The 27068-nt window shown below is 51.9% G+C and overlaps 1 protein-coding gene across 2 annotated transcripts in view; it reads left to right on the top strand.

The window, feature by feature from the left end:
- The window catches only part of EZR (ezrin), a 50081-nt gene that overhangs the window by 18583 nt on the left and 4430 nt on the right, over positions 1 to 27068 (top strand). For both annotated transcript variants that reach the window (XM_036247964.1, XM_036247965.1), the window contains exons 3-9: positions 8601 to 8684; positions 13253 to 13348; positions 14203 to 14477; positions 15087 to 15170; positions 15899 to 16045; positions 23039 to 23135; positions 26804 to 26967. In XM_036247964.1, coding sequence (XP_036103857.1) covers positions 8601 to 8684; positions 13253 to 13348; positions 14203 to 14477; positions 15087 to 15170; positions 15899 to 16045; positions 23039 to 23135; positions 26804 to 26967 — 947 coding nt within the window. The remainder of the gene's footprint in view (positions 1 to 8600; positions 8685 to 13252; positions 13349 to 14202; positions 14478 to 15086; positions 15171 to 15898; positions 16046 to 23038; positions 23136 to 26803; positions 26968 to 27068) is intronic.

Genomic DNA, 27068 nt, shown 5'->3' with positions numbered 1-27068 from the left:
CTGATGACACAGAGTATTTTCATTTACAACTTAAATTGAATTGAATTTTTAAAAATTTATTTTCTTTCATTGTTATTTCCCCCTGAAATAAATTTCTTTTTTTACCAATTTGACCAAAGATAGTCTAGTTCAAGGTAGATAGATGAAAGTGATCTGTCCAGACAGTGGAATATTATTCGGCGGTTAAAAAGGAATGGGGCCCTGGCATGCTACAGTGTGGAAACATCGTGCAAATGACAGAAGCCAATCACAAAAGACCACTTTCTGTTTGTATGAAAAGTCCAGAATAGGGAAATGTATGGAGAGAGAAAGGAGAGTTGTGGATGCCGGGACTGGGTGGAAGGAGTAATAGGAATAACTGCTGATGGGCATGGGTTTCTTCTGTGGTGACGAAATGTGCTAAAAGTCGATAGTGGCGTGGTTGCATAGCTTTGTGAATGCGCCACAAAACCACTGAATTGCACATTTTAAATGGTCAAGTATTATGGTTGTAAATTATATTGCAACAAAGCTGTTATTTTAAAAGGACGTAACAACTCAACATGAAAATCAAAATACAGTATCGTCTCTAATTTTTCAGTTCCATGAACCAAGTGGGCGCCTGAAAATGTTTTTCCAACTCGCTTCTTATCGGTGGTGGGGCTGTTTCCTTGGGGAGCACTCACTCCCCTGCCCTTCCCCCCATCGTGGGAGAACGTGGACTGCATCTGCTTCCTGTCTGGGCCTTTCTAAGGATTGGAAAGCTCTTATCCAAATATTTGAAAGCTGTTCGGAGTTGCTGAAGTGGCACCTAGAAGAGGGCTGGGATGTTGAGAAACAGCGCTGACATTTAAACGACGATGAAAGGTCAGCTCTCACTGTAATCTTGGTGGTGCCTGGATGGTTCCACTCAGACTAATTTTTGAGTAAATGCAGGTGCGATAATACAGGGATTAATCTGTTATCGCTGAATCCACTGCCTGAAATTCAAACAGTCAGTGTTACCGTGTGGATTTCCCTTTCTGTTTCAATGGTTCTCCTGATTCTTGAGTGAGTCCACAGAGGCGTCGCCGCAGATGCCCCTGCAGTGTTCCGGCTGCCAGCGTGCACGCCGGCCGCTCTGCTCAGAAGAGGTGAACACCGCTGGTCTGGGAAGCGTGTGGCAGAACCGGATGGAGCTTCCCCCTGCCGTGGTCTTGAGTGTGGCCGGACTCCGTTTTGTAAAAAGTGTGATTGAGAGGTCACCTTAAACCAAATTTGAGGTGTTTCATGAGGAAGTGGACACTTCCCAAAGGAAATATCGCCAGATGTTTATTTACCAAAATGAGGAAAATAATAAAGGGAGATCATTTGACAGCCAGATTTTCAGCAATCTGCATGGGTTAGAAGTAAAATAGAATGTTTCATTGTTGCCTGAGTGCCTTTTTTAATAGGCTCTTAGGAGGCATTTTAGATACACCATTATGAAAAGGCTAAAATGGGAAAACTCAAAAAGCATGTTTTTCAGAGTATATTCTGAAAAACCCTGGTCCTTTGGCCTATTGCATGGAAAAGAGACCTCTGGGCAGAGCGATCGAGGAGACAGACTGCGACCTGGCCCGGGTTTCACAGTTTGCATTGACACAGCAAAGACACTCAGAAGCCTTTCGCTAGAGAAGGAAGCCCTGGCTGGTGTTGCTCAGCGGTTAGAGCATCGGTCTGAGGACTGAAGAGTCTTGGGTTCGATTCCTGGTCAAGGGCACGTGCCTGGGTGGCAGGTTTTTGATCAGTCCCTGGCCCCAGTTGGGGTCATGCGGGAGGCAACCGATTGATGTCTCTCTCACATCAATGTTTCTCTCTCACTCTCCCTGCCTCCCACTCTATCTAAAAATCAGTGGAAAAATATCACAGGCGAAGATTAACAAAATGAAAAGGAAGAAAAAACAAACAGCCTTAACTTCTGTGACCTCAAAATACCCTGTGCCCCTCTCCCCAGTGTTATCACTTCTGTCACTATCTGTACATGCAGACAGTGTGCAGAGAACTCCGCAGCCACTGACTGGGGTCGGAAGGCACTCAGATAATTGTTGAGTTAGAGAACGTTAAAGGTGGAAGATTGTTTCCAATTACGAACTTCCATTTTACAAATAAGTGAGGAGGTGGCCTTCAGACTGGTTCGATCCCCAGCCCTTGTTGGGACTGTGCAGGAGGCAGCCTGTCAGTGTGTCTCTCCCATCAGTGCCCCCCCCCCCCACTCTATCTAAAAGGAAAAGTATCCTTAGGTGAGGATTAACAAAAAATAAAATAAAAAGAGGCCCTGGGCTGTTTGGCTCAGCAGTTAGAGCGTAGACCTTTGGACTAAAGCAGCAGTTCTCAACCTGTGGGTCGCGACCCCTTTGGGGGTCGAATGACCCTTTCACAGAGGTCACCTAAGACCATCGGAAAACATATTTCTGATGGTCTTAGGAACCGAGACACCGCTCCTCTATCTGCCCACGTGCAGGTACGCCCACATACAACATGAGGAGCTGTAGTAAAGGGTCGCGGCATTAGGAAGGCTGAGAACCACTGGAAAGAGTCGTGGATTTGATTCTGGTCAAGGGCACGTACCTCGATTGCAGTTCGGTCCCTGGCCCTAGTCAGGGTGCGCAAGAGGCAACCAATCAATGTGTCTTTCTCATGTCTATGTTTCTCTCTCTCTCTCTCTCCCCCTCTCCCCCTCCTCCCTCCCTCCTTCCTTCCCACTCTATCTGAAGAGAAATGGAAAAATAGCCTCCTGTGAGGATTTAAAAATAAAATAAAGTAAAAAGATTGGAGTTTAAACACCTTTAACTCTCTTTTTTGTTGGAAAGAGATGTCAGTTGCATTGTAGCATAAACCTGTGCTACCAGGTCTCCTGCAGGAGAGCTGGATCCCCCTCCAGGAAACTGAGCAGAGGTGTGAGCTTCTCTTCGTCCCTGGAAGCAGGCTCCTGGCTGCCCGGTGCTCCTTCCCAGGGAGCCGTCTTCTCAGGGTGCTCCCGAGCCATGAGCCTGCACCCTCAGGAAGAGCCTGCCTTGCTCTCATCTCCTGGCCCTTCTGGACTGTGGACTAGTCAGAGCTGGGAAGGACCTCGGGGCATCTCGTCCAAACCTTTTCTCAGATAAGAGACTGAGGCCGAGCGAGGGAAAGTCACCTACTTTAGGTCCTCAGTAGATCACAGCCCCAGGTCTCGAACCCAGGCCTCCCAGCCGCTATGCTCTGGCCTGCTTTCAGTGAATTTGGCCAGTCCTCAGAATCACTTGAGTGGCTTTAAAAAATACAGGTTCTTGGGCTGAGGCCCAGAAATTCAAGTGTTTGTAAAGCTGCTCTGGGGATTCTAATGGTTAGTCCCGTTCCGATGTATGACAGCTACTTGAGGTCTGACTCCCCTTTGCGTCCCCAGTGAGTTCCATGGTGTCAGTGCCCCCCGTAGGCATTTGGTGTCTGTGGGGTGCCCACTGGCTGGGCTGGGAACAGCAGGAGAATGGCGTCATGGTTCATCCGTGTGTAGTATAGTAGCTTTGAGCTGAGCTAACCCTTAATAAGAACAGCAAATACAATTTTTAAACAGTAGATTATTAAGCAGAGGGAAGATAGAGAGTATGACAAGTAAGTTTTCGTTATCTTCGTTAACTAAGGCAAAGGAATGTTTATGTGTTGAATCCTAATATTCAATAATATGTGAATTATACAGTCTACTGACCTGGAGCAAGATACCTGTGAAACTCTTGTCATTATTTATGAAAAACAAAAAACGAACAACAAAAAAACGAAAACCGTGCACACTTTGCTTAAATTTAAGTTTTACTGGCCAGTTTTGTTTTTGTTTTAGAAATAAACTTAAATTCATTTCTATTTCTATTTTTAGGCATTTTTGTCTCTTGCATATACTGATATTCTAGTAATAGATCAGAAACATATCTCCTACTGAAGTGAAAATACAACTCACCTACTAAGCTAGGTACTGTGTGGGGCAAAAAAAGAAGAAAGATTTTTCTGCTGAATATGGTCAGTGTGAAAAACATGCATATACTCATTGGAACCTCCTTTTCCTTGAGGGGTTCGGGCATGTTCAGTGCCAAGTTTTCCTGACTTGTGTCTAAGATAAGTCATTTTATTCTAAAATTCTGATGTAGTGCATAGTTGTAGAAAGATCTCTTTAAAAAAACAACAAAAACTTTTATTGATTTTTAGAGAGAGAGAGGAAGGGAAAAGGAGACAGAAATATCCATGAGAGGAACATCAGTTGGCCCTGTACTGGGGATCGAGCCCACAACCCAGGCATGTGCCCTGACTGGGGATTGAACTGGCAGCCTCTTGGTGCATGGGTCAATGCTTAACCACTGAGCAACATCGGCCGGACAAGAGACCTCATTATTTTTAATCAGCTGAATGCTAACTTAACTCCCATAACTAAATTTATTTATGAAGTCCCATTATCAGTAGCAAAGTATGATTATGTCTGGTTCTTAGATGTTCTGACATTTTAGAACTCACAATATGACTTTGTGTCTTAGTTTCAAATGGAGTAGCATTGGGAAGGGAGACATGAATTATTAAATTATCATCTACGCCATCAACCGTATGGCTCTTTGTGTGTTGGGGGGGGGGGGTGCAGGGGTGGCGTTAATCACCACCAACTCCTCCAAACACAGCAGAATGAATGTTAGAAGTTTTTTGTATTTTGGCAAGACTGAGAAAAACACTGCCTCTTAGGGGTAGATTTTCAGTGGTTAACCGCTGCTCTCCACACGTACCTGTACCACAGCTCCTTCCTGCGGGGAATGTTGCCTTTGGGGAACATGTGACCTGGGGACACACCAAGACGACAGAAATTGCAAAGCACGGCTCGTCTCCCCAGGCGGCACGTGGTCTGGGTGTTTGGGGTCGTTAGGCTCCTGGACCTCGGCCTGTTGTGAGCCACCTCCCACCTCGTGCGTAGCCACACAACCCCCCGTAGTGCAGCGGCGCCGTTGCTCATGCCAACACCAGCTTTCGTCCGAGTGCGTCGAGCTCACCAAACACTATGGCTCACCACGGAAACCTGTCGCCAAGGTTGTAAAGAGGAGAGTTGGGATTCAGTTGTTTCCTTAGTTGCCAAAGTCTGGTTCTTTTAAAGCCCCTGGATAAGTGGACCAGAACGTGTATAGAAATGCTCCTGTCATCTGAGTAAATATTTTATTTTAAATTTTGAGAGGGTGTCAATGGGGGGAAAAGGAGAAACATCTGTAACAAAAAATAAATTAATAAAAAAATTAAAAGTTAAAAATTTTTTTTATAAAAGTCTATGCTGATTTCAGCACATTATTAAAGATCCATAAAATTGAAAATAATTTTGGAAGTCTTTATAACACAGAACTGTTTAACAGGCTCTCGATTAAGGCAGTACCATGCTGTGGTCCTTCCGGTAGGAGCCTCCCCTTTCTCCCAGAGAGCATCTGGAAGTGTGTGTGAGGGGTACTTTTAGGGGTACTTAGTTGAGTGCTAAGCACACTGCAGACTTGAGATGGTCTTGCAGGAGGCATGCCCGTGCTGCCCAGAATGCCAGCAGTGCCCCCGTGAGAAACACTGGTAGGGTGATGACTAGTCGGCTGACACACGCCCATCAAGGTCGAGGGCTTGGCATTGGTCATGAACGTATTGTTCACGTTGTTGAGATTTCACGAGTTCTCCCATCTCGGCCTGGGTCAAGATTGTACAGCACGCACTGTATCTGATATACGCATTTATGGATTAAAATTAACTTAGCAATGAAGCAACAAAAAGTTCCGAGATAAGGATATTTAAAAGTTAAACAATGTGAGTTGTCCGGGATCAAGCCTGACACCAGACAAATCCTCCACAGCTGAATACATGTTTCATGTTTGAGCAAAATAATGCAGTTGAGCTTCTTGGTCTAGAAAACCGCTAAGAGCCTGGATGTGCAGAATTAAATGCAAACACATATATTTTCATATACATGAAAATTTAAAGCAAATGTGGGAAATGAGACATGAAAAGAACACTTATTTTTCATGGAATGAGATGCCTTTATATACGTTCAACAAATGTCTTTTATATTAAGGTGTTTAAAATATATATAGGATTGTCAAAAATTCTATTTCAAGAATAATGTATCGTTGACAAGTTAATATCAGAAAAATGATTGTAGAACGTGCACTGTATGCGAATATATGCATATATTGATTAAAATTAACTTGATTTTGTAATTTTATTGGGGGAGTTCTGAAATAAAAATTCTGGTACATCCCCATATCAGAACTGGGCATCCCTCCTCTGCCGGGGCCGTGGACCAAGCGATGGAGGAAAAGCCTGTTTCCTGCTGCTTGTCCCGTCTCCTTTGTTACTGCACTGCCCGAGGAACTTCACCTGAAGTGAGGTTTGCCGTCCTTGTTTGAGGTCGTAGACCAGACCTCACGGCTGCCCTTGGGGGCAGAGCGGCCTGCCCTTGGCAGATGGCTTGGGTTGGAGCTGCTGGTGGTCAGACCAAGTCCTTGTGACGGGAGGTGCAGTGTACACAGGTTACGCAGACCTCACTAGACTCGATTTCTAAGAAGCTCACTTTCTACGTACTGGCTTATGTCCAATCTCAGTGAAAGCATTTATTTTACCAGTCATTTGCCTTTTCAAAGAGTTGTGTGAACTTTGAGTCAAATATCAACCCAATTCAGAGCCTTAACATAGTTTTTTCTAAATTCCTTTAGTCATTTTGCAAAATGGTTAAAAAATTAGTGTGATGGCCATGTTTTCATGTTAATTTTTAGCTTTGGTTTCAAGAGGTCGCGTTTCTCTCACTGGCATCAAATTTAGAAGTGGTCACGATTGAGAATTTAGAGTCTGAAATCTCCTATTCACAACCTCTGGGTTTTTGTATTTGTCTTAATCAGAGGAGTTGCATCTGGTGCAAATTACTTGGTGGTTCAGTTTCTGAATCAGTAAATGATAGAGAAAGAAAAGCATATCTGAGTCCCTGCATTTGTCAGCTCCTCCCCACGTTAGTCTGAGTGTGCTATTCCCCGGGCTTATCATCATTGTGTAGTTTGGAGCTGTGCCTGGTTCTGGGATATTCGACTATGGGGCCACTTTTTGCTTCTCTAAGATGTGCCCTTGGAACCATATAGAGAGATATACTTGCTTTATGCTTCATAACAGCCACTTTGTGATTTATTTTTAAAAGTAAATTATTACCAGCAGGAAAAGAATTAAACTTAAGTTTTTCTATTTTAATATAATCGAAAAATTTTAAATGTGCCTTGTCTTGCTTCAGTTCTTTAATCTGTGGACTCGAGATTGGAGGGAACATTTTTTTAAGACTCTGGACAATTATGCCTCACTTTTCTTTGCTACTAGTACCCACCGTGGAACCTTTAGACATACTGGATGTGCCTCCAAGTATTTCTCCTTTCTCGCAGTCTAGAGTCTTAGAAAAAACATGATTTGTAAGACTGACTGTGCTCGGTGAGTCAGAACTCTTAGACCTCGGTCAGCTGGTATCAGAACATTCGACGTGTCTCCTTTACATTCACACCTGTGCTAGGAAGGCTGGGCCTCTCCAGCTGCCTCGCTTGAGAAAGAGTGAGGAGCAGCATGTCCCAACATCGAGCGTTACAGTTGCTGGGTGGCTGCGGTGTTTTCCTTTGGGGCAGAATGTAAAGTGCATTGGTGTGTTTTTCATATGCTAGTAAATCGGGGTTTCCTCAGTGATGCGTTTGAAAGCTACCTTGAAATAACACTTTTAAACACCTATGTGGCAACATTAGAGATGCGCTGAAGGCCCTCCTGTCACAGCACTTCTGTTCTCAGTGACCTTGTCTCCCTGATGCTGTTCCCTTGTCTCCCGTTCCTTTCATCTTCTCTAGGCGGAGCCAATGCATTTGACTGGCAGGGTGTGCGCCATCTCTCTAGGCGGAGCCAATGCATTTGACTGGCAGGGTGTGCGCCATCTCCCTAGGCGGAGCCAATGCATTTGACTGGCAGGGTGTGCGCCATCTCTCTAGGTGGAGCCAATGCATTTGACTGGCAGGGTGTGCGCCATCTCTCTTGTCCTGTTTTTCATTTTTGAAGCAATTTTCCATGTTTCTGCCATCTTTATAATTACCATTTCAAATTACTATATAACGTTCTGCCCTCTTTGATGGGATTTCTCTCTTCACTATTTAGATGGTTTCTAGTGTTGCCATAAACATTCTGGTGTAGAGTAGGTTCTTCTCTGTTCCTTTCACTTATGGCCCTGGTCTGAATTCGCGGAGCAGGCTCACTGCCCACGAGCTGCTGGAAGGGTCAGTAGGAGATGGTGTGTGGAAAATAAGCTAACCGTAATCCAGGTAGTTTTGTAGAAAACAGCTTAGATCTAAGTGTTAATACGCTGTACTAGGAGGGTGTGCATTTGAATCCAGATTCATCAGGTATCTCCCATCAGCTGGGGAGAGTGCTTGGTGTGCATGTGCGCATGTGTGTGTGTGCGTGTGTGCGTTGTGTGCATGTGGTGACTAGACAGAATGGCTGTGGGAGAGGAACACACTCTTGCCATGTTGCTGAGAGCTTTGAGTGTATGTGCAAGGCTCAGGAGATGGTCAAAAGAACCCTTCATTAAGTGTACTTTATTTCCTTCTGTTTTCTAGATCAATGTCCGGGTTACCACCATGGATGCGGAGCTGGAGTTCGCCATCCAGCCAAATACCACAGGAAAACAGCTCTTTGATCAGGTTGGTCTCTGTGAACTTGACAGAGAGAATTCCTGAAAAGACATTAGAAAAAAAACGTTTGCAACGTCAAGTAATTGCAACAATATTCCTTGTTGTGCTTGCCTACTTTGTAGAGCAAACCATTTTCCCTTCCTACCAGGGGGCTCACACTGAGAACTCTCCAGGGGGGCCCCTGTTCACAGCTCCGGGGGGGAGGGGACATTAGGGGACACTGAAGTCTTCCTCAGCACCCCACACCCAGAGCTCCGGTTGCCCTCTGTCCCCCGGGGTCTTGTGGTTACCCTGTCTGTTTCTTGCCATTGGGTCTGTGGGCCGGGGTACAGTGGGTCAGATACTACCCAAGGGCCTGAGTAGAACTGAGCAGGCCACAGGTTCCGGGGTGACCCTGTCCCCGGCTCTTTCTCTGACTGTGAGCTCACTCAGACACTTGTCCCTGAGCTGGGCCACACGAAGCATGCCCATGTTCTTGAGTATTTCTTCTTGCAGCCTGAAGCTGAATGTGGAGTGTTTTAATGAGAACACTGAGTGACCGTCAAGGCTGCGATGGCTCTCCCATGGGACAGTTCCTTAGGAGAGGAGACCGCGCTCTGGGCTGAGCGCTGCTCTGGGGCCCGGGGCCATGTGTGAGCTTGCAAGTCCCTCGAGTGCCCCTGCCTTCCCGAACCCCGTGGGAGGACGCGATGTCTGCATCCCAAACTAACCTGGAATTGGAGTGGGCGCGGGAGGTAGGAATTGAGCAGAGCTGGATCTCCCTCTCATCCCCACCCCCGCGCGGGGCCAGCTCTGCAGCCGCCCTGTGGGTGGCAGGGTGACCGGGCATGCCGATGCCTGCAGGGGTGGGAGACGCCTCCTCAGCTCTCCCTGCACCATTATTTCGAGGTCACTCCCTGGCTCTGCCTCACCCAATAAGGATCAAGACATTTACTGCTCTGGGTGGGGCTGGGCGCAGGGTGAAATTCTAAAGGTCTCTCCTGAAAGATAACCTTGAGGTAAGTTCCGTGGAGCAACTCAGCTCCGGTGGTGCCGTGGTTAGAACACGGACGGGGTAGGAGGCGAGGTGCTGGTGTTAGCTGTGCCTGCAGCCCCCGTGTCCTGTCACGGAGAGTCCTTGTCTGCAGTGAGTGGCAGGTTGACCTCAAGTAGCTTATTTTTAAAGCAGAGCTGGGAAGCTCCGTGTTAGGAACATTTTAGAGCTGGTGTGTTAATCACGTAGCTCCCCTGCCTTCACCGTCCAGATTCCCTCACGTGTTGCTTTTCAGAGAGAGCGTAATGAGGCCGTTCATTGCAGGAGTTTGCAGTGCTTGTGTCTGCTGCTTGGGGGCCGTTGGCGGGGTGGGGGGAGGAGAGCAGGGCTTCCGGCTCCTGGCTGGCGTGTTGGTGCCGAACACGCTTCCACCTGCTGCCTGCACGGCAGCCAGCTGCACCTTCGCGGGCGGGCCCCGGCTCCCTGCCCCGGAGCAGGTGGATGGAGCACATGTCCCCGAAAGCTGCATCATGGTGCTTAGTTTGGTGCTTGGTGGTTTCAAGCCAGTGTTTCTAAGAGTGGGTGAGCTTCTGTCCAGAAGTGCAAGTGGGCCCTGGACTCAGTAGGTCAGGTGACGTAGAACCAGACACGGGTCCAGCCAGCACGCCAGTCCGACAGGCACTGCGTCCGAATTTCGGCGCTCATCAGTCCCCACCAGCCAGCCCCGCAAGCACTGTGCCCCCTCCTCCCCCCCCGAAAACCAAGGCCCCTGCATCCTTAGGCTAAAGGAAAGGCCGGCCAGTCTCTGCCACCACCGTTCCCAGGTGGCTCCCCGGCTGGGTCTCAGCCAGCCGCCCGCAGGTGGCATCTGCTGCCAGTGAGAGGTGCCGGCAGGCAAGCAGGGGACAGGAGGTCCTGGTCCCCGCTGCCTCCCCTCCGCTCAGGGACGGGGCCGGGAGCGCAGCGTTTAATGCTCTGTTTCACTCTTGTGTATTCCTAATGGAAAATACCACAGAGCCTGAGGACACAGGCTGGAGCGGACCTGGAAAAGGAGGCTCAGAGCATGAGGTGCCCAAGGTCACAGCGCGCTAGGGTCAGACAGGGTGGCTCCCCTGCCCCGTCACCCTCCGCACGCGTGTCGTGTTGGCGCTCCGTGTGTGTCCTTCCCAGGCCGCACGTGACACGGTCTGTCCCTTCATCTGGTAGGTGAGGTGAGCGGGACCGTCCCCCAGGGTATTGCCCCGGCATGCTTCCTGGGGCTCATTCTGCCACCCCCAGAAGCAGGACGTGTGTTCTCCTGAGTGTCTTGTAGGGTCTGTGGGCTGGGTTGGACTCTCTTCTTTCTCTGTTGCTCCATTTGACACCCTTCTGGGTCTGGGAAGCTCCTTCATGGGCCAAACTGCCAGTCACTAAAGTGAGGTCCTTCAGTGGACTAGGTCGTACGTTAGTCTCCACCCCGTGGGTCACTGAAGTCTCTTCTGCGGACCAGCCCGCAGCTTGGCCTGCAGCTGTTGCTGTGTCTGGGACGGGATTTTGGTCCAGGGCTCTGGCTTGACGGGGCATGTCACGGAGGCCACCGTCCACACAGGAGGCAGGTTGTCTGATAGGCCGAGGTGCTTTTCCACCGCTGACACCCCTAAGGTGGCAAGGAAGGGGTTTCGCTGGGTGACTGTGTGTGCCCAGTGTCTCCGTCATCAAAAAGTGTTTCTCAGCTATTGCTTAAGCTGGAATGAAATAGACACATCCCGGCGTTTTGCTTTCCACCCCCGGCCACTCACAACACGGCCCAGCAGAGGTACAGTCCAACACGCCCGTTCAGATTCGGCTGCCCTGGCGGCATCAGCTTCAGGTTCAGCGGAGGACGCTGGAGGAAATGGGGAGGTGTGTTTTGCGAGGAGTGTTGGGTCTCCCTTGCAGGGAGGACACACGGATTGGTTGTTAGAATGGACCACAGGAAGGAAGGTTGTCGTTTGGGGGAAGCCAGCGGGATGGAAGTAGGGCTGTGAAGCCCTCGGAGAGGACAGTCCCCTGGAAACCCAGGGGCGAGTCACCTCGCGAAGTCATGTGGCAGGTTAGGGCGCTGGGACCAGGCTCCGTCCACAGCCTGCTTCCAGAGTCTGCGATGCCTGTGAGAGGCTGAGCACATGTGCCAGGTGGGAAGGAGGGATCAGCTGTGGCCTGCGCATCAGCAAGGGCCTGCTGGGTGGAGGAGGGACGTCAAGGGGACGGGAAACTACTCCAGACTGGTTAAGACCCAGTGGGGCTTTCTTGGGCCACTTTGAAACACCGCAAAGGGTACGGCTAGGCAGTCTTACATCCAAAGGATGAGATGGAGCCTTGCGGGAATAAGGAATTAGCAAAACTGGGCATACAAATCTGGTCTCTGAATTGGCTTTCTCTGCCCTTGGCCACCATGAAAACAAGACATCAGTCTTCATAAACGACTTGGGAGTACAGCACCAACTTGGGAGTACAGCACCGTGTGAGGGTCGGGGTTTCTTTCATGTCGTCCCCTGAGGAGGGATCCTGGCCATGGTGCCTCCTCTCCCTGCTCTGGGGAGCAGAGGGCGCAGACGAACAGGCCGGGCCTTGGCGTGGAGCTCAGACCCCAGAGCTCTCGCAAGCACCTTCCCCAGCCGCTGCGGGAACAGGCTCAGAGCAGGAGTCTATTTGGAATTTCAGATTTTATTTAAGCAGGTGCTCCAGATACTCTAGTGTGTTCAGTTCTTTCCCCCTTTAAATATGACAGAAGCCATGTATTTGAAGAAGGGTCACCGTTTTCTGTAGAGGCTGAATGTTGTGGGATTTAAACTGCACAGCAAAGTCCTTGGGCTCAGTTTTGATGATGTTCAAAAAGTGTCCGCAACAAGTTGCATTTCTGTTTCCGAGACACTTGAACCAGCCCGGGCTCTCTGTAATGGACCACAGGAGACTTGTTTTCTAGTGCAGTGGAGAACTTTCCAATGTGAAATCCTTGCTGTGACCTAGGGGTTGGTTCTGCCTTTCTGAGCTGTCAGCCTGTGTGGAGCTGAGCGCTCCCTGCCCCTTCGGAAGTTCCTCCACCTGTGTTCTGTCTGTCCGGGGCTGCGGGCCCCTGTCCCTCATTGCCAGGTCTGGGGCCAGCTGGCTGCGAGGCAGAGACGGCAGCCGGAGGAGGCCTGAGTGTTACTCTGCTTCATGTCGGTAATTCTCAGGCCCCTTTCCCATGAGCACACCTGGCAGGTGACGTTCACGCCTGTGACACACTGGTGTGCCCTGGGTGTCTCTGTGCTCGCTGTCACTCACCTCGCTGTCCTGACTCAGGAGAGCAGGATGGAGGACCGGAGTAGAAGTGAGGTTTTTGTAAGTTCTTAAGATTTTGTAAGATTTCATGTTAACCATGAATATGCTCAAATTGATATTAAAAATAAATCGTTCACACTCTGGGGTAATGGCCCGTGTTAGTAACAAGGTACTGGAGACAGTGCAGGAGAGGCCGGCCCAGCGGGACCGAGCAGCCGGTGCCTGGCTCCCTGGCGCTCCGCTGCACCTGTGACCCTGGCCGCCGATAGCGCTGCCCGTCCGCGACTCTGCTGACTGGCTCGTCCCGCCCTGTCTCCCACAGGTGGTTAAGACCATCGGCCTGCGTGAAGTGTGGTACTTTGGCCTCCAGTATGTAGATAACAAAGGATTTCCTACCTGGCTGAAACTTGATAAAAAGGTAAGTCAGTTAACTGTGTGCAGGCTGCTGTGGGTGGGTCTTCGTTGGCACTGGAACTGGGGCGCCTTCCTCTGCCTGTGGTTTCTGTTCCTTTTCACTCTGTAAAAGTTTTCAGACAGAAAGGTTGCAGGTTCCAGTGAATGGGGATATTGGCTGGGAATCAGATCCTGGCATTTTCTCCTCACTGCTCTCTCGTTCGAGCACGTGATGGTTACTTCTCGGTGCTTAGTTGACCTTACTGTCGTTTTTGCTTTTTCAGTGTGATTGTTAATCTTATAAACCATGAATCATGCACTGCAAGAACCTGTCACTGCTTTGTTAGAGCCTGTGAGAGACTATCTCCCGACCCTAAAGACTGGATAATTCCAGTAACAGTTGTAAAGAAAAGCAGTCAGCTAAATGTGTTTTCTCCGAACACGTTGGAAAATATCCCTTTTCCAAACCCCTGCTTTCTTCCCATAGTGCATAGCGAGCGAGAAGGGTGCAGGGTCTGTGAGAGGGGAAGGAGGGGCGTGAGGACTCACCAGGCGTACGCTCCATGGTCCGGGGCCGGACGGGCCACATGGACGGAGGTCAGGCCTGGGGGTCATCAGGTGTTTCCGAGCAGGTCTCTGGAGATCAGGGCCGGGCTTTGCCGTGTGGGCCAGCAGCTGGCCGTTGCTGGCAGGAGTGTGAAGGACTTCCTTAACTGGCCGTTTTTTTTCCTTACATGCTGAAAAGGTGACTTTCAGAATAAACATTAACTTTTGAAAACTGACCTGAAGGACCCTTTGAGTCAGTGGTTAGAAGCCTGTGTTTGGGGAAGTGCGTGTGTCTCCTGAACTCCTAGTGAGCGCGTGGCTTCTGTTGTCCAGGTGTCGGCCCAGGAGGTCAGGAAGGAGAACCCTCTCCAGTTCAAGTTCAGGGCCAAGTTCTACCCGGAAGACGTGTCTGAGGAGCTCATCCAGGACATCACGCAGAAGCTTTTCTTCCTCCAAGTGAAGGAGGGCATCCTCAGCGATGAGATCTACTGCCCCCCCGAGACCGCGGTGCTGCTCGGCTCCTACGCGGTGCAGGCCAAGTTCGGAGACTACAACAAAGAAATGCACAAGTCCGGGTACCTCAGCTCGGAGCGGCTGATCCCCCAGAGGTGAGCAGGCAGCCGCAGAAGCACAAGGTCTTTGTCAAGGGCACGTGTTCCTGGGGGCTGGGTGCTGGGCACTTCCTGGTCTGTGTGTTTGCAGTCATGTGCTCTGGCCATCAGCAGGCGCTGACCCAGCACAGCGCCTCCCCGAAGGCGCCAGTGATCCACCTGAACAGGGTCTGGCCGAGGAACGGCAGACTAGGGGCCATTCCTCATGGGAGCTGGAGAGCGGCCGGTATTTGGGGAAATTGCAAAGCGGTCCCGTTCCTCACGGCCCGACTGCTTCCTGATGTATAATAATTTGGCCCCTGTTAAATCTGTTTTCATTCACTGATGGTCGCATAAATTACCCCTTTTGGCAGAGGAGGCCTCTTAAGATAAAATGCCCTTTGAAATTTGTTACTAGCAGGGACTGAGTCTGTCTTGTTCCAGATTCTAAATCGTCCAAGTCCTTAGTTCGTCCTAAGTGGAACTGCTCACGTTAGGAAGTAGAAACAAGGCGCTTTGCGGTGATTTTCTCTAAGGGGAAGGCCAGGGTTTGCACGAGGCTGGCGGAGTCTGTCCCTCTGCCAGCCCTTCGGGGTGACGGCGCTCTCCCTCTTCTCTGCCATCCAGGGTCATGGACCAGCACAAGCTCACCAGGGACCAGTGGGAGGACCGGATCCAGGTGTGGCACGCCGAGCACCGCGGGATGCTCAAGTGAGTGCTGGGGGCGCGGCGCTGCCGCCTGTCTGTCGTGCGTGTGACTCCTCTGAGGGTCCCCGGGCCAGTCCCCCCGAGCCACACGTGAGTTTCCCTCGTCACCAGAGCCAGGCATTCTTGCCTGGGCGAGAAGCAGTGTAGGTTAAGCCTTCAGGCCCTTGTCTCCCTCGTGTCTAGAACATCCTTCTAGTCGAAGGGTCAGGGCCTTGTTCACAAGCCATCAGAGTTCTCTTTCCCCAGTCACAGAGGGGCTGGTTTCTCCACTGTCCCTGGCAGAGTTGTCTTCAAAAGTGTGTGTAATGGCTCAACGGATCGCAAGGGAGAAACACTGGCTATAAAGTATAAGAAATGGTCCGAGCCTCCGCTGTCCTGGAGCCCTCGTCTCCGGCACGGGCAGTGTCCCGGCCTCAGATGTCCGTTTGCAGTTTGGGCTTCAGAGACGTGTCCTTAGAGTCCTGTGGAAGCCCAGCCTGAGGCGGGGAGTGGGAGCCCGGAGCCCGTAGGTGAGAGGGAAGGCCGTGTCATGTCTGCGGTAAAAGGAAAACGTGTGTCCAGAGAAGCCAGCGCGAGTCAGTGCAGTTCTTTCAGAATGTGTGAAGGACCGTGGTCAGTGGCCAGGGATAGCCCGGGGCACAGCGTGGACGTTCCCGCCCCCTGCGTGCATTTCAGAGGCTGTGCGGGACATCACGCACTGACCACGGCCCATGTGTGTTCTCCCCAACCAGAGACACTGCGATGTTGGAGTATCTGAAGATTGCCCAAGACCTGGAAATGTATGGAATCAACTATTTTGAGATAAAAAATAAGAAAGGAACAGACCTTTGGCTTGGAGTGGATGCCCTTGGACTAAATATTTATGAGAAAGATGATAAGTGAGTTGAACTCTAATTGTCGTTCGTTGGTGGGGTACGGTGCTGGAAACAATGGAGAGGGTGGCAGTTCTGCACGAGGTTCCTTCTGAAGTGTGTGCTGGCAGCTCACTGGCCCGGTGGGAGTCCCCAGGGCTGCTCGCCTGGCGTGGCCGCACCGAGGCCGGCTCCGAGCTCTCGAAGTCTCCCGTCACTGGCCTCCTTACCAGCACACGTAGCATGTGCTGAGGGGTCCAGCAGAGAGACCAGGAAGATCTGCGAGCGGCCCCGCCCCGCCGAGGCTGCTCCCAGGCCGCCTGGCAGGAGGGCTGCGCAAATCCGCCCCAGAACACTGACGGTGCTGTCAGAGACCCTGGGATTCTGTAAACACGGCCTGGCCTCTGTGGACTCGCTCGGGAGGTGTCTGGTCGCCTCGGGCTAATTTTGTCTGGAGTAGAAAGCCAGGTGAGGGTTCAGGCAGAGGCTGGCCCCCTTGACTTCCTTGCCTGGCGCAGTGGTCACAAACAGAGCCCAGGCCTTTTTCTGCCAAGAAGCCGGCTGCACAGAGATCATTCCAGGCCAGTGGGGGCACGTTTTTGGAGGTGGTTCCCGAGCTCGGATGATAAGCCTAAATTCTAGGTTCTTCCCACCAGAAGCTCCCTGAATCGAAGCGGAAGGGGGAGGAAACGGTGTCTTCTGGGACGAGCAGGGAGGTGCTCCGTATTGTCCCTCCAGAGAGGTCCCCTAGACAAGCCTGCTGGTGCTGTCAGCTCGGGCCAGGCCGTGTGGCAGCAGGGCTGCTCCTGAGGCCCTCGTGCCAAGCCAAGCCCTTTGGCCTGGGTCCCTGCTTCCGTGGATGCAGGACAGAGCAGCCCAGAATTGGGGAGGTCCTCGGGCCCCTGTAGCCAGGGCAGAGCCCAGGCTAGACCACTGTCCCGCCCCTCCCCCCACCCCCACATGCTGTTCCTCCAAGTCATGGCTCTCTACATGTCCTTCCTGTGCCCCGCGCACCCCACCTCTTCTCAGCTGCTGATGGTCTCAGCTCCCCCACACTGGATCCCCGACCCCCACAGTCCCTCTCTGGCATTCATGAGGGAGTGGCTCTGCTTTTGACAAGTGATGCCACATAAAGAACCTGCCTGTAATCCCAGCCACATGTATCCCTGCCAGAACCCTACGTACAGATGCTTGCATCCGGGCAGGGACCCGTTCAGGTGATCCTACACCCTCCTCTAGTGCCTGAATAAATGGGGGCTCAGGACCCTGCGAAGGGAATCCCTGCAGGAAGGTTCGAGTCACCCCATGGGACACAGTAGGCTGATCAGAGATTCAGGGGCCCTTCCAGAACCTAGAAGTGAGTTACCGGGGACTCTTGGTGTGCTCCTCCTGACTGTGCGCAATAAGGGGGCTGGGGGACGGTGACGGTCCCACAGCCACACCTGGCCGACAGGGCGAGGGAACACGGAGGCCTCCCGGGTCACATGTGGGAAACTTCCTCTTCTTTGAACTCCTTTCTTAAGTGACCAGATTTTGTAACGTAGCCATGGCCAGGGCTGTCCAAACAGGTTTTTCAAGCTGCAAGAAACAGCCATAGACAGGAACTTGTTGATGTCAGCCTGTAACTACCCCCAACCCACGCAAATGTTCATTTTTTCCAAATAGATACCTGTGTGGCTCCTCCAGTCCAATTCCTGTTCCCCTTCTCCCCATTTTAGCAGGGAAACCGGCCATCCTTTAAAGGAGCCATCTCCCCAAAGAAGACACAGGTGTGGGCCCAGCCTCACTTCCTCCCCCTCCCTCCCGCTTCAGAAGGCACCCCCTCTTCCACGACGAGAAGACACTGCAGAGACACTCACTCAGTCAGACAGACACTGACAACGCGACGGCCAGGAGGAGCAGGGCCGGGCTGGGTCTGGGGTGCAGGGCAGCACTCGGCTGCACTGTCCACTCGCTGCCCTTGCAGAGCTAGCAGTGCGGTGCTGGGAGCTCTTGGGGCTCTGTTCAGATGGGAATGGGGTACACAGTACGTAAGTGGGGTGATAGGAGACTCAGTACCCCCTGCAAAGAAGCAGACACATCTTTATTTTACTGAAATGCCTATCCCTTTTAGTGCCGAGCGTGTTCTGGTTGGGAAATGTCTCCTGGGGTCCCTTTTCCATTGTCGACATAACCACTAAGTGGGAGCCTGTTGGACTGAAAGCATTTGCCTTTTCTTCCTGTGAACCCATAGATGAGAACAGGAGACCGTAGAGAGGAGGAAATTAGCAGACCCAGACCCCTTCCCTGCAAAGCATTATCAGCTTGGGAACAGAGAAAGTTCAGATTAGCTGTGTTATAATTCCACTTGGCATCCAGACCAAAAACAAAACAACAACAAAACAAAAGAACAAGAGGAACCCGATCCTGCCCCCGAGAGCTTTAGTCCTTGGAAGTACTTTTTCGGGGAGGGGTTCTGACTTCATTCTGGAGCCTTGCTGGGGAGAGGAGGTTCTCACTGTGGGCTCAGGGCTCCCCCAGGCCACTCGCTTGACTCTAAGGGAGAGGATGCTGGGAAGGGCTGTGGACAACTTGGGGACTGAAACAAGAGCAGGTATTTCTCCCTTCAGTTCCTGACTCGAGGTTGAAAGTCAAGTACCCTGATTCAGTTTTCCATTCTGTTCACTTTTAAAATGATGTGTCAAGCGTGTAAGAAGTCATTTCCACCTTCTGAATATACTCCTTAGGCAGAACGTGTGAATTTCGGCTCTGGGGTCGGGGTGGGGTTCCACGCTGTGCTTGCCCGTGAGGAGACCACGAAGGGTTGTGTTGATCGAGTTTGTTAACCAGATTTGCTGGGATCACAGTCCTTGGACCGTGCTCTCGTTTCCGGTCTTTGGAACCGTAACTTGAACACAGAACAGGCAGTTTTCCGAATCACTCAGTCTCTTCCAGAAGTTTGCTATGGCAGGGACTCCAGTTTGACCACCTCTGGTAAGAAGTGTAGAAGTTCCCCTCAGATGGACAGAGAAGAGAGCTTGGACACGTGGTTAGACACCTGTGAGAAGCCTTTCAGCCTGGCCAGTAGCAGGCTGCAGAGGTGGGAGATGAGGGAGAGTTCCTGAGGGGCCTGCCTCGCCCGCAGCAGGAGCACCCCTGGACTGGCCCTGCAGGCACAGGGAGGCCAGGCCGATTCATGGAGCTTCCCTTCCACTGTGACAGTACGGACAGCGCCCCGTTATCTCTGCCCCACCTGCCCCGGCTCTTCCCTTCTCTGTGGTACACGGTGATCGCCAGCCCATCCCACCACCCAGGCCCTTTCTCAACGTTTTAAATGAAAAATTTCAAACAAATTGCCAAACAGAAAGGATTTTTCAGCGAACACCGTGTACCTGCAGCCAGGATGCGACCTAGGGCGTCCGTCTCACTCCTGACTCTGTCTCGCGTCACTGCCGCGGGCCCTTTGTGACGTCCCAGTGAAATCACGGTCCTGGGCTTCCCCGGAAGTGCACCTCGTGGCGTTTACTAGAGCGCAGTGCGTTTCATTTTGTGTTTCATTTGATGTAGAATTTAAATATAATGAAATGCATGTTTCTTAACTGTTCATTTACTGAGTTTAGACAAACAGTAAAACCCCAACCTCTGTGAAGCTGTAGAACATTGTCACCCTCCGTGCCTTGTTCCGAATTAAAATTCTCTAAACGTTCATTTAAAAACCATTTCAAAGACTTTGGAAAGGTTTCAAAAATAGTATAGAAAGGATTGCCGTATGCCCTCCGCCCAGCTTTCCCAGTGTTAACGTCTCACACAGCCCAGTCCAAGTACCCACTCGGGAAGTTAACGCTGACGGAGACTAACAGTAAGTTCAGGTGCCCACTGATGTCCCGCTTCTGCCTCAGGACCCCACCTGGAACGGCATCACATTTAGCTGTCACGCCTGCCCAGCCTCCTTCCATCTGGGACAGGGCCAGAGAGTCTGTCGTGACCTTGACACTTTTGAAAAGTATTGACATTGAGTTTGGCACTTTTGGCAAGGACCCTACGGACACACCGCCCGCCCCGTGTGCCCTTCAAGGCCTGTGCGGGGGCATGTGATGTCAGGATACCTCACTACTGGTGGTGGTGACCTTGGTCGCCGGTCAGGGCGGCGCCTACCGGGCTTCTCCTCGCCCGTTACTGCTCTTCCCTTCCTGACCCACGGGTGCGCTTGGGGGGTACCTCGAAGCCACAGCTGCCCCGTGTTCTTTCAGTACTCCACCATCCCCCGAGGGGTCTTTATGACAGTTACTACTCTGATATGTGAGAAGTGTTGATTGGAAAGAAATTTGTTTTACATGTGTTCATTGGAATCCTAATGTAAGGAAACAGTTTCTCTTCAATTCTTTTTTTAGTTGTTTCTGTTAATATGGACTCAGGGAATATGTGTTTTATTCTGTGGGCTGGAATTTAATGCTGTGATTGTGTTGCCCGTAGTGTCTGAGATATGCCTTTGCGAGCCCTTTCGAGTTGGCCTGAGCCCTTTCGATATGACCCTGTTACTTTTGGGGAACTTCTCTCCTTTTTACTTCGCAGTATTCTGGGATCGCCTTGGACTCTCCCCACTCCAGGCCTGGAAATAGCGATTTCTCGAAAGAGCTCTGGTCACTATTATTCAAAAATCTCACTTTTTTTTTTTTTAATGTGTGGCCTAAACAAAGACAGGCTCATAAAACAAATCCTTTAGAAGTTGTCTCCATGGGCCCTTCTCTGTTCATGTCCTATGTGTGAACTCTTTTTTAAAAAAGAGAAAAAGGAAAATCCCTACAGACATTAATCTTCTAACCGTGGGCAGGGACGAAAGGCTGTCGTCTGTGACTCTGTGTGGAGTCCTCATCTTTTGATGCTGCAGCCGTGCTCATGAATGGCCATCAGTTGTCACACGAGCTTCCAGAGTCCTCAAAAGACCAACTCTCCAGACACCCCAGAAAGCAGGGGGCTCGGGGCCATGGGGACAGCCCAGCCCTCGAAAGAAGGCTGCCTGTCCAGCCTGAGGGCCCCCGTTTTGTAGGATCAGAAACTGTTCTGAGAGAAGGTGGTGGCTTCCGTAGGGGTTTGGGGGTGGAGCTCTGGGCTGCAGTCCCCGAGCCCCTCCCACCCCAGCCCAGTGCCCCCCCTGTGTCTTGGACGACAGTACACAGAGACAACAAAAGCCTTTGCATGTGAGGACAGGCGGAGGCCAGTGGCAGGGCCAGGTGACATCCTGAGTTCCTTTCTGCTGTCCAGGGACCTGTGAACAGGATTACCTCTTTATCCCATGTATGACACTAACATGACGAACGAACCCCTGCATGTTTGTTTGAGTGCTAGGAAGCGTGTTGCCAGGTGTGTTGTGGGGACATCACCGTCCTGCAGGGCAGGACCCTGGAAAGGATGTGACACCACCACTGCTGGGCAGGGCCCTGACACCTCTCCTCCACTGGGGATGACCGCTGTGTCCCAGAGAGACGTCTGCTGGGCTCACATGCCCCCTCGGCATTCAGAGCCCCCACCTGCCCACACACAGCCTTGACCCGCCTTGCATGGTCATAGCAAGACCTACACTGCCCGTCCGTGTTTATTTAAACATGTGGGTGGGCCAGACTCCTCCCCACCCCTGCTAATTTCTAAACTGAAAGTTTGTATGGCATCTGGGGGAAGTATTTTTTACGGCAGTGCCTTTGAGGGGTGGTGTAGGACCCATGTTATTCTGGAACGGTGTCCATGGCGACCTGTGCTGAAGAGCAGGCTGTGGCAGGAGGCACGTACAGCAGTGTGGTCTTGAAAGCACAGGATGAGCTTCCCCGAGTACTTATCAAAAAGCCGGGGTCTCAGCCGCTGTGGCTGCGGTGACGAAGTAGGACAGCGTGGGGCTTGTGTCAGGAGGGCAGTGTTAGCACTGGGAGGGCGACATGGGAGGGAAAACGCCGTCACCAAGAACCGGGAGAGCAGGCTCCATCGAGCCCTCGGCTCGGCGGGAAGGTGCAGCCACTGTAAACACGTACGCTCCTGACACCAGAGCCCTCATGCTATTCAGCAAAGCCCAGCAGATCTGCAGGAGGAGCAGATGACAAGACAGTGACAGCAGCCTTCAACACCCCGCTTCCAGCAATGGATGGATCGCTCGGACGGAAAGTCAGCGGGGAAATGGTGGGCTCGACTCGCACAAGCCCGTCTCCGTTTCCATTTCCGTTAGTGGGCAGCCACTCAGTGTAGCAAGTGCAGAAGACAGAAGACGTGATCTTACCTGCCTGCTTTCAGAGCGCTGCCTGATGATGCAGTGACTTAAACGATGTGAAGAGAGTAGTCGTGTAGCACAGAGACTGCAGGCTAGAGGGGGGAGAGCTGGAGAGGAAGTGAGCAGCAGGCCGGGCGCAGGTGCGGGCTGGGTGCAGAAGCAGGAGGGAGGCCCTTCCAGGCGCCCCCGAGAAACCCTGTGTTGAGAGTGTGGGTTGGACCAGGACGCTGGCGCCCGATGAGACTGCTCTTGGATGCTAAGTGAAGGATTGTGGACTTCACCTTGTAGAAACTAGCGTGGGGTGTTGACATCTTTGAAGAGGGGATGATTGACTAAACGGAGCATCAAGGGGACAAGCCAGCTGGCACCTAGGAACGTGGTTAGGCTGTCGCCATGGCGAGGCAGGGTCGGGATGGCCGAGTGAGAACTGTGGCGGCAGTGGGAGGTGTTTCAGACAGAGGAGGATGTAGGGATGTGCGGGGCTGGAAATCAGCCTTGACCTCGAGGTTACAAGCCAGGGTGACGACGCAGTGAGATGCCCAAAACTGAGAAAGTCGGATGTAAATGGGAACGGATTGCGTTTCCTGTAGCCTGAACCGCACAGACAGCCACCTGACTGACTGGGGACAGGTAGGAACTGTTCGTAATGATGGAGATTGTCTATTATGCTTTCTGGGTAGCTTTGAACTTTTTTAAATTGAACAAACAAACAAACAACTAAGAACAGATTTGCAGACCCCTCTTAGCCTATCCAAGCACACCTAACGTCTGACCTTTTCTAACCTCAGGTTGACCCCAAAGATTGGCTTCCCGTGGAGTGAAATCAGGAACATCTCTTTCAATGACAAAAAGTTTGTCATTAAGCCCATCGACAAGAAGGCACCGGTAAGTTCATTTGTAGTCTTCACAGGGGTTAGTGTTTCTCATTCTTACAGCCAGATGTGTTTTCCGGATACATCCGCTTTCACTGGTGGGGTGACAAGGAGCGGGTGATACTCAGAATTACCTGTGGGCTGCGTGCGTGTGCATTTTGGGGAAGTTGCCAGCAGGTGACATTGAGGGTCGAGAGACCTCTTGAGACATGTGGCTGACCATCGCGGTGGGAGGTTGTTGCGGAGGCCGGGTGTCTGTCAGAAGCTAGCTCACTGTCACCTCAGTGTCAGATGTCTTCACTCCTTACGAAGAAAAGAGCCACTGAGTCATTGACCTTTGCCACATGATAAGATAAGCATTTCTGGGCTTGGTTTTATGGGGAAAACCAGCTGGCCTCCAGGACGGGTACTGGGTGTGGGGCTCATGTCAGCATCTCTGGTCCCTGCCCGGAGCACAGACTCCAGAGCTGTCCTGGCAATGTGCCCGTGTTGGGAGAAGGCAGACTGGAACCCAGAGCACTGCTGGTCCCCAGTCCACGTGCACCTCACGTTCGCTGGCGTCGCAGACGTGAGAGTGACGGCAGTCTGGGAGTGTTGGCCGGAAGTGAGACTTCGGTCCTGGAGTTTGAAGACCACTGACTGTTCACTAGTGGCTGTGAAGACTGGCGCATTATGCAAATTCATTTTGGTTTTACTGTCTATTTTCCTGTCATTTAAATGTTCAGGCTCCTTTGCCCAGAAAACTAAAGACACACATACCTACGGTAGTATGGTGGGATGATGAGTCTGTTTTCTAATCAGAGTTCTGGTTCTGGAAAAAAATGCCACTTGAAGAAATTCTGTTACCCTCCTTAGAGTCTGTTCCTAATTTTACCAAAATTATAGATTGGAACTTCTGTTCCGTAGTTACAGTGTTAGGCTTGGAAACATGGGCTGTGCTCCAGACCGGACGTCCCGGACTGGGCACTGCCCGGCGATGGCCAGCCCGCGTGGGGCAGCCCACTCCTCCCTGCTGGGCTGGGACACTGCCCAGCGATGGCAGCCCGCGTGGGGCAGCCCACTCCTTCCTGCAAGGGGGGAGCCCGCGTGAGTGAAAACCAGGGGTCTTTGTTTTGTTTGTGAAGGTCTTTTCTTATCGAAAACGTGTCCTGCTGTTAGCCAACTCAAGCTCCTACTGCATGGGCAGCTGCACAGTGACTTAAAATTAAAGTAGCATGTAGTACAGACGCTCATGCGCCATGACAACGCTCACATCATCAGCACCACGGCCCGAGGGTCCCTGTGCACCCACATTACTGGGCGCGAGATCGGGGAGGTGGGAGAGCGAGAGCCCCCTAAGGTCCCGGAGGCTGCTGTCTACTTAGCAAGATGTTACTAATTTTTCAGGACCATTTTTTTCCCCAATTCAACTTACAGAAGTAGGAATCTGGACCACACTGTTTAGGAATTAAGTTGTTTTTTTTTAAACCCAAGTTTAACTTTTGAAAAGCTGCAGAGTGTTTCCTAATCATCGAACCCCAGGCAGAGACCACTCAGGCGCCTGGCGAGCCAGGGTAGCTCTGCGTGAGGCCGCCGCAGGAACACCAGAGGAGCGGCTGCTGGCTGCAACCGCGGGGGGCGCTGTGCCGGACTGTGTGCCCGTGTGAAAGGACGGAGGCCCACCCGCGGGAAGGCTCCACTCCAGGGTTGCTGAGCTGTGCTCAGCTCCTTTCATCGTGACCTTTGCCCCCACCTCCCTCCCTCCCTGACCCTCGTAAAGGTTGCTCTTGGGTTTGTTTGCTTGAACTTTGCTCGTGCCTCGCCTTCCGTGTTAGGATGTCTGTCTCCGCCAGAGTTCAGAAGGCCGGTCCCCGGTCACGTCGGTGTTGTCGTTTTGCATTAGGACGTTGGCTGGAAATTTGGATTTAGATATTTTTAATAGTTAATATTGGCTTTTAGTTCTTAACTTGAAGTCAGAAACTGGCCTCCCTCAAAGGCAGTGCAAGGGGTTCCTCCCTGCAAAGTGGGGGCCATGGAGGGATGGTCCCTGCAGTCCCTACCTCTCGGTTTTTAAAACTGACTTTTTTCCTAAGAGGGTTGGTGCTAGTCCGAGTTCCTTTGCCAGTACTCAGGAGAGACAGCCAGGACCTACCTGGGCAGTGTGCCTGTCTGCGCAGCCACAACACAGGGCTGTTTCCCTTGTGTAATGAGAGGTGGGGGATAGAAAGACCTGTTTCTCCCAGCCCTGTGGACACCTCCCTGGGAAACCCGATGACTTAATAACATGTGTGAAACCCCAAGGAGAGCCCCACCCAGGAAGTCCGTGGGCTCCTGGGCTTGACAATGTCCCTCCCCAGCCAACGTTTCTGGAACAGATGAGAAGACCGAGACGCTAAATAGGTTCTTCTTGGGCGTGTTGATTAGCCTGCCCGGCACGTTCCTGGAGGCTTCAGAAGTTGCGGAACGTGTAGCTCTGTTTCTGTTTCGGCTACTCTCTCCCTGTTCTGATGGTCAGAATCCCCAGGGCGAAGGCCCCGGGGTTGAGAAGAGAGGAAAAAGGGAAGAGGAAGCAGACAGGCGTTTTAAGACAACTTTAAGCAAGAGTTTCTGACCCACATCCCCTTCCTGTCACCTGTTAATCACAGCGCAGCAGGGAGCTAGGAGACAAGCTGTGTGTCAGCCCGTCCGCTTCTGCAGGGCTGGTCCAGGAGCCCTGGAAGCGGCGTGTCTCTCTCTCTTTTTAATGTGGTTTTGTTACAGGTGTTTCTCCTTTCCCCCCACTGACACCCTGCTCCTCTCCTGCCTCCCCACCTCCCATGTCTCTTTTTTAAGAAGGCTTCTTCGTTATCGGATTCGAAGGGCAGCCAGCAGTCTCTGAGTGGGCCCTTTGTGTGTCGGCGACTTCTGCTGTGCCAGGCAGTGTTCTAAGTCCGAATAAACATCTGACTTGATCATCACAGCAACCCCATTAGGTTGCTGTCACCCCCACTGTGCAGTTAATGCTGAGCCTCGGTGACAAGATGACTTGCTCAGGGTCATGGGCTTGGCTGTGGCGTTGCTGCGTAAACCGTCAGCCGGTCGCCTTGCAGGTGTTTATGGAGCACCCATTAGCACTGAGCGTGGGTTTGGTCCTGGACCCTGCCCTCAAGGGAGCTAATTGCCTAGTGGGACAGAGACCAAAATGAGCCAGCGAAGTAGTGTGTCGGCAGCACCATCAAAGTCAAGTGCAAGGGGCACAAAAGAAGTGCTGGCTAACTACGGGGTGGGGGTGGGGGGTCACAAAAACTCGTGAGGTGGTGCCTTAATGTCATCCCATAAAAGTGCTGCTGTCCACGGGTACATGGCATTGGACAGGACATTACAAATAGGAGAGATGCTTTGGGGAAATGCTTACAGGTACAAAGGGCACAGTTTAGGTAAACGAGGGCTTCCCAAGGCCCAGCGGCCTGCGCCGCGAAGAAGCTTGAGGTCAGTGCAGAGCGCGCACACGGACCCCCCTCCTGCTTGTCCCAGCGCGCGTGTCCCACGCGTCCAGAACTTGCACGTCTGGCATCCTCGTCGTCGGAGTGGGTGTCCTGTGTAGAAGCTTCTCTCTGGCCCCTGCTCGCTGCTCTGCGAGTCCTTTTAGAAAAGGTGTCTGGCACAGCGTGCCGCCGGGTCAGCAGCGGGAGCGCCCGAGTCAGCGCCTGTTCTGTCCTGTAGGACTTCGTGTTCTACGCGCCCCGCCTGCGCATCAACAAGCGGATCCTGCAGCTCTGCATGGGGAACCACGAGCTGTACATGCGCCGCAGGAAGCCAGACACCATCGAGGTGCAGCAGATGAAGGCCCAGGCCCGCGAGGAGAAGCACCAGAAGCAGCTGGAGCGGTGAGTGGGCTGTGGGCTGGGCAGGGGGGACACGCCGCCGGCGCTGCTCCCCATCAGGAGAGCCCATGGGACAGAACTTAGTAACCATGTGGATCGGCCCT

The sequence above is a fragment of the Molossus molossus genome, unplaced genomic scaffold (assembly GCF_014108415.1).
Source record: "Molossus molossus isolate mMolMol1 unplaced genomic scaffold, mMolMol1.p scaffold_m16_p_8, whole genome shotgun sequence".
Lineage (NCBI taxonomy): Eukaryota > Metazoa > Chordata > Mammalia > Chiroptera > Molossidae > Molossus > Molossus molossus.
This window is presented reverse-complemented; position numbering and strand designations above follow the sequence as displayed.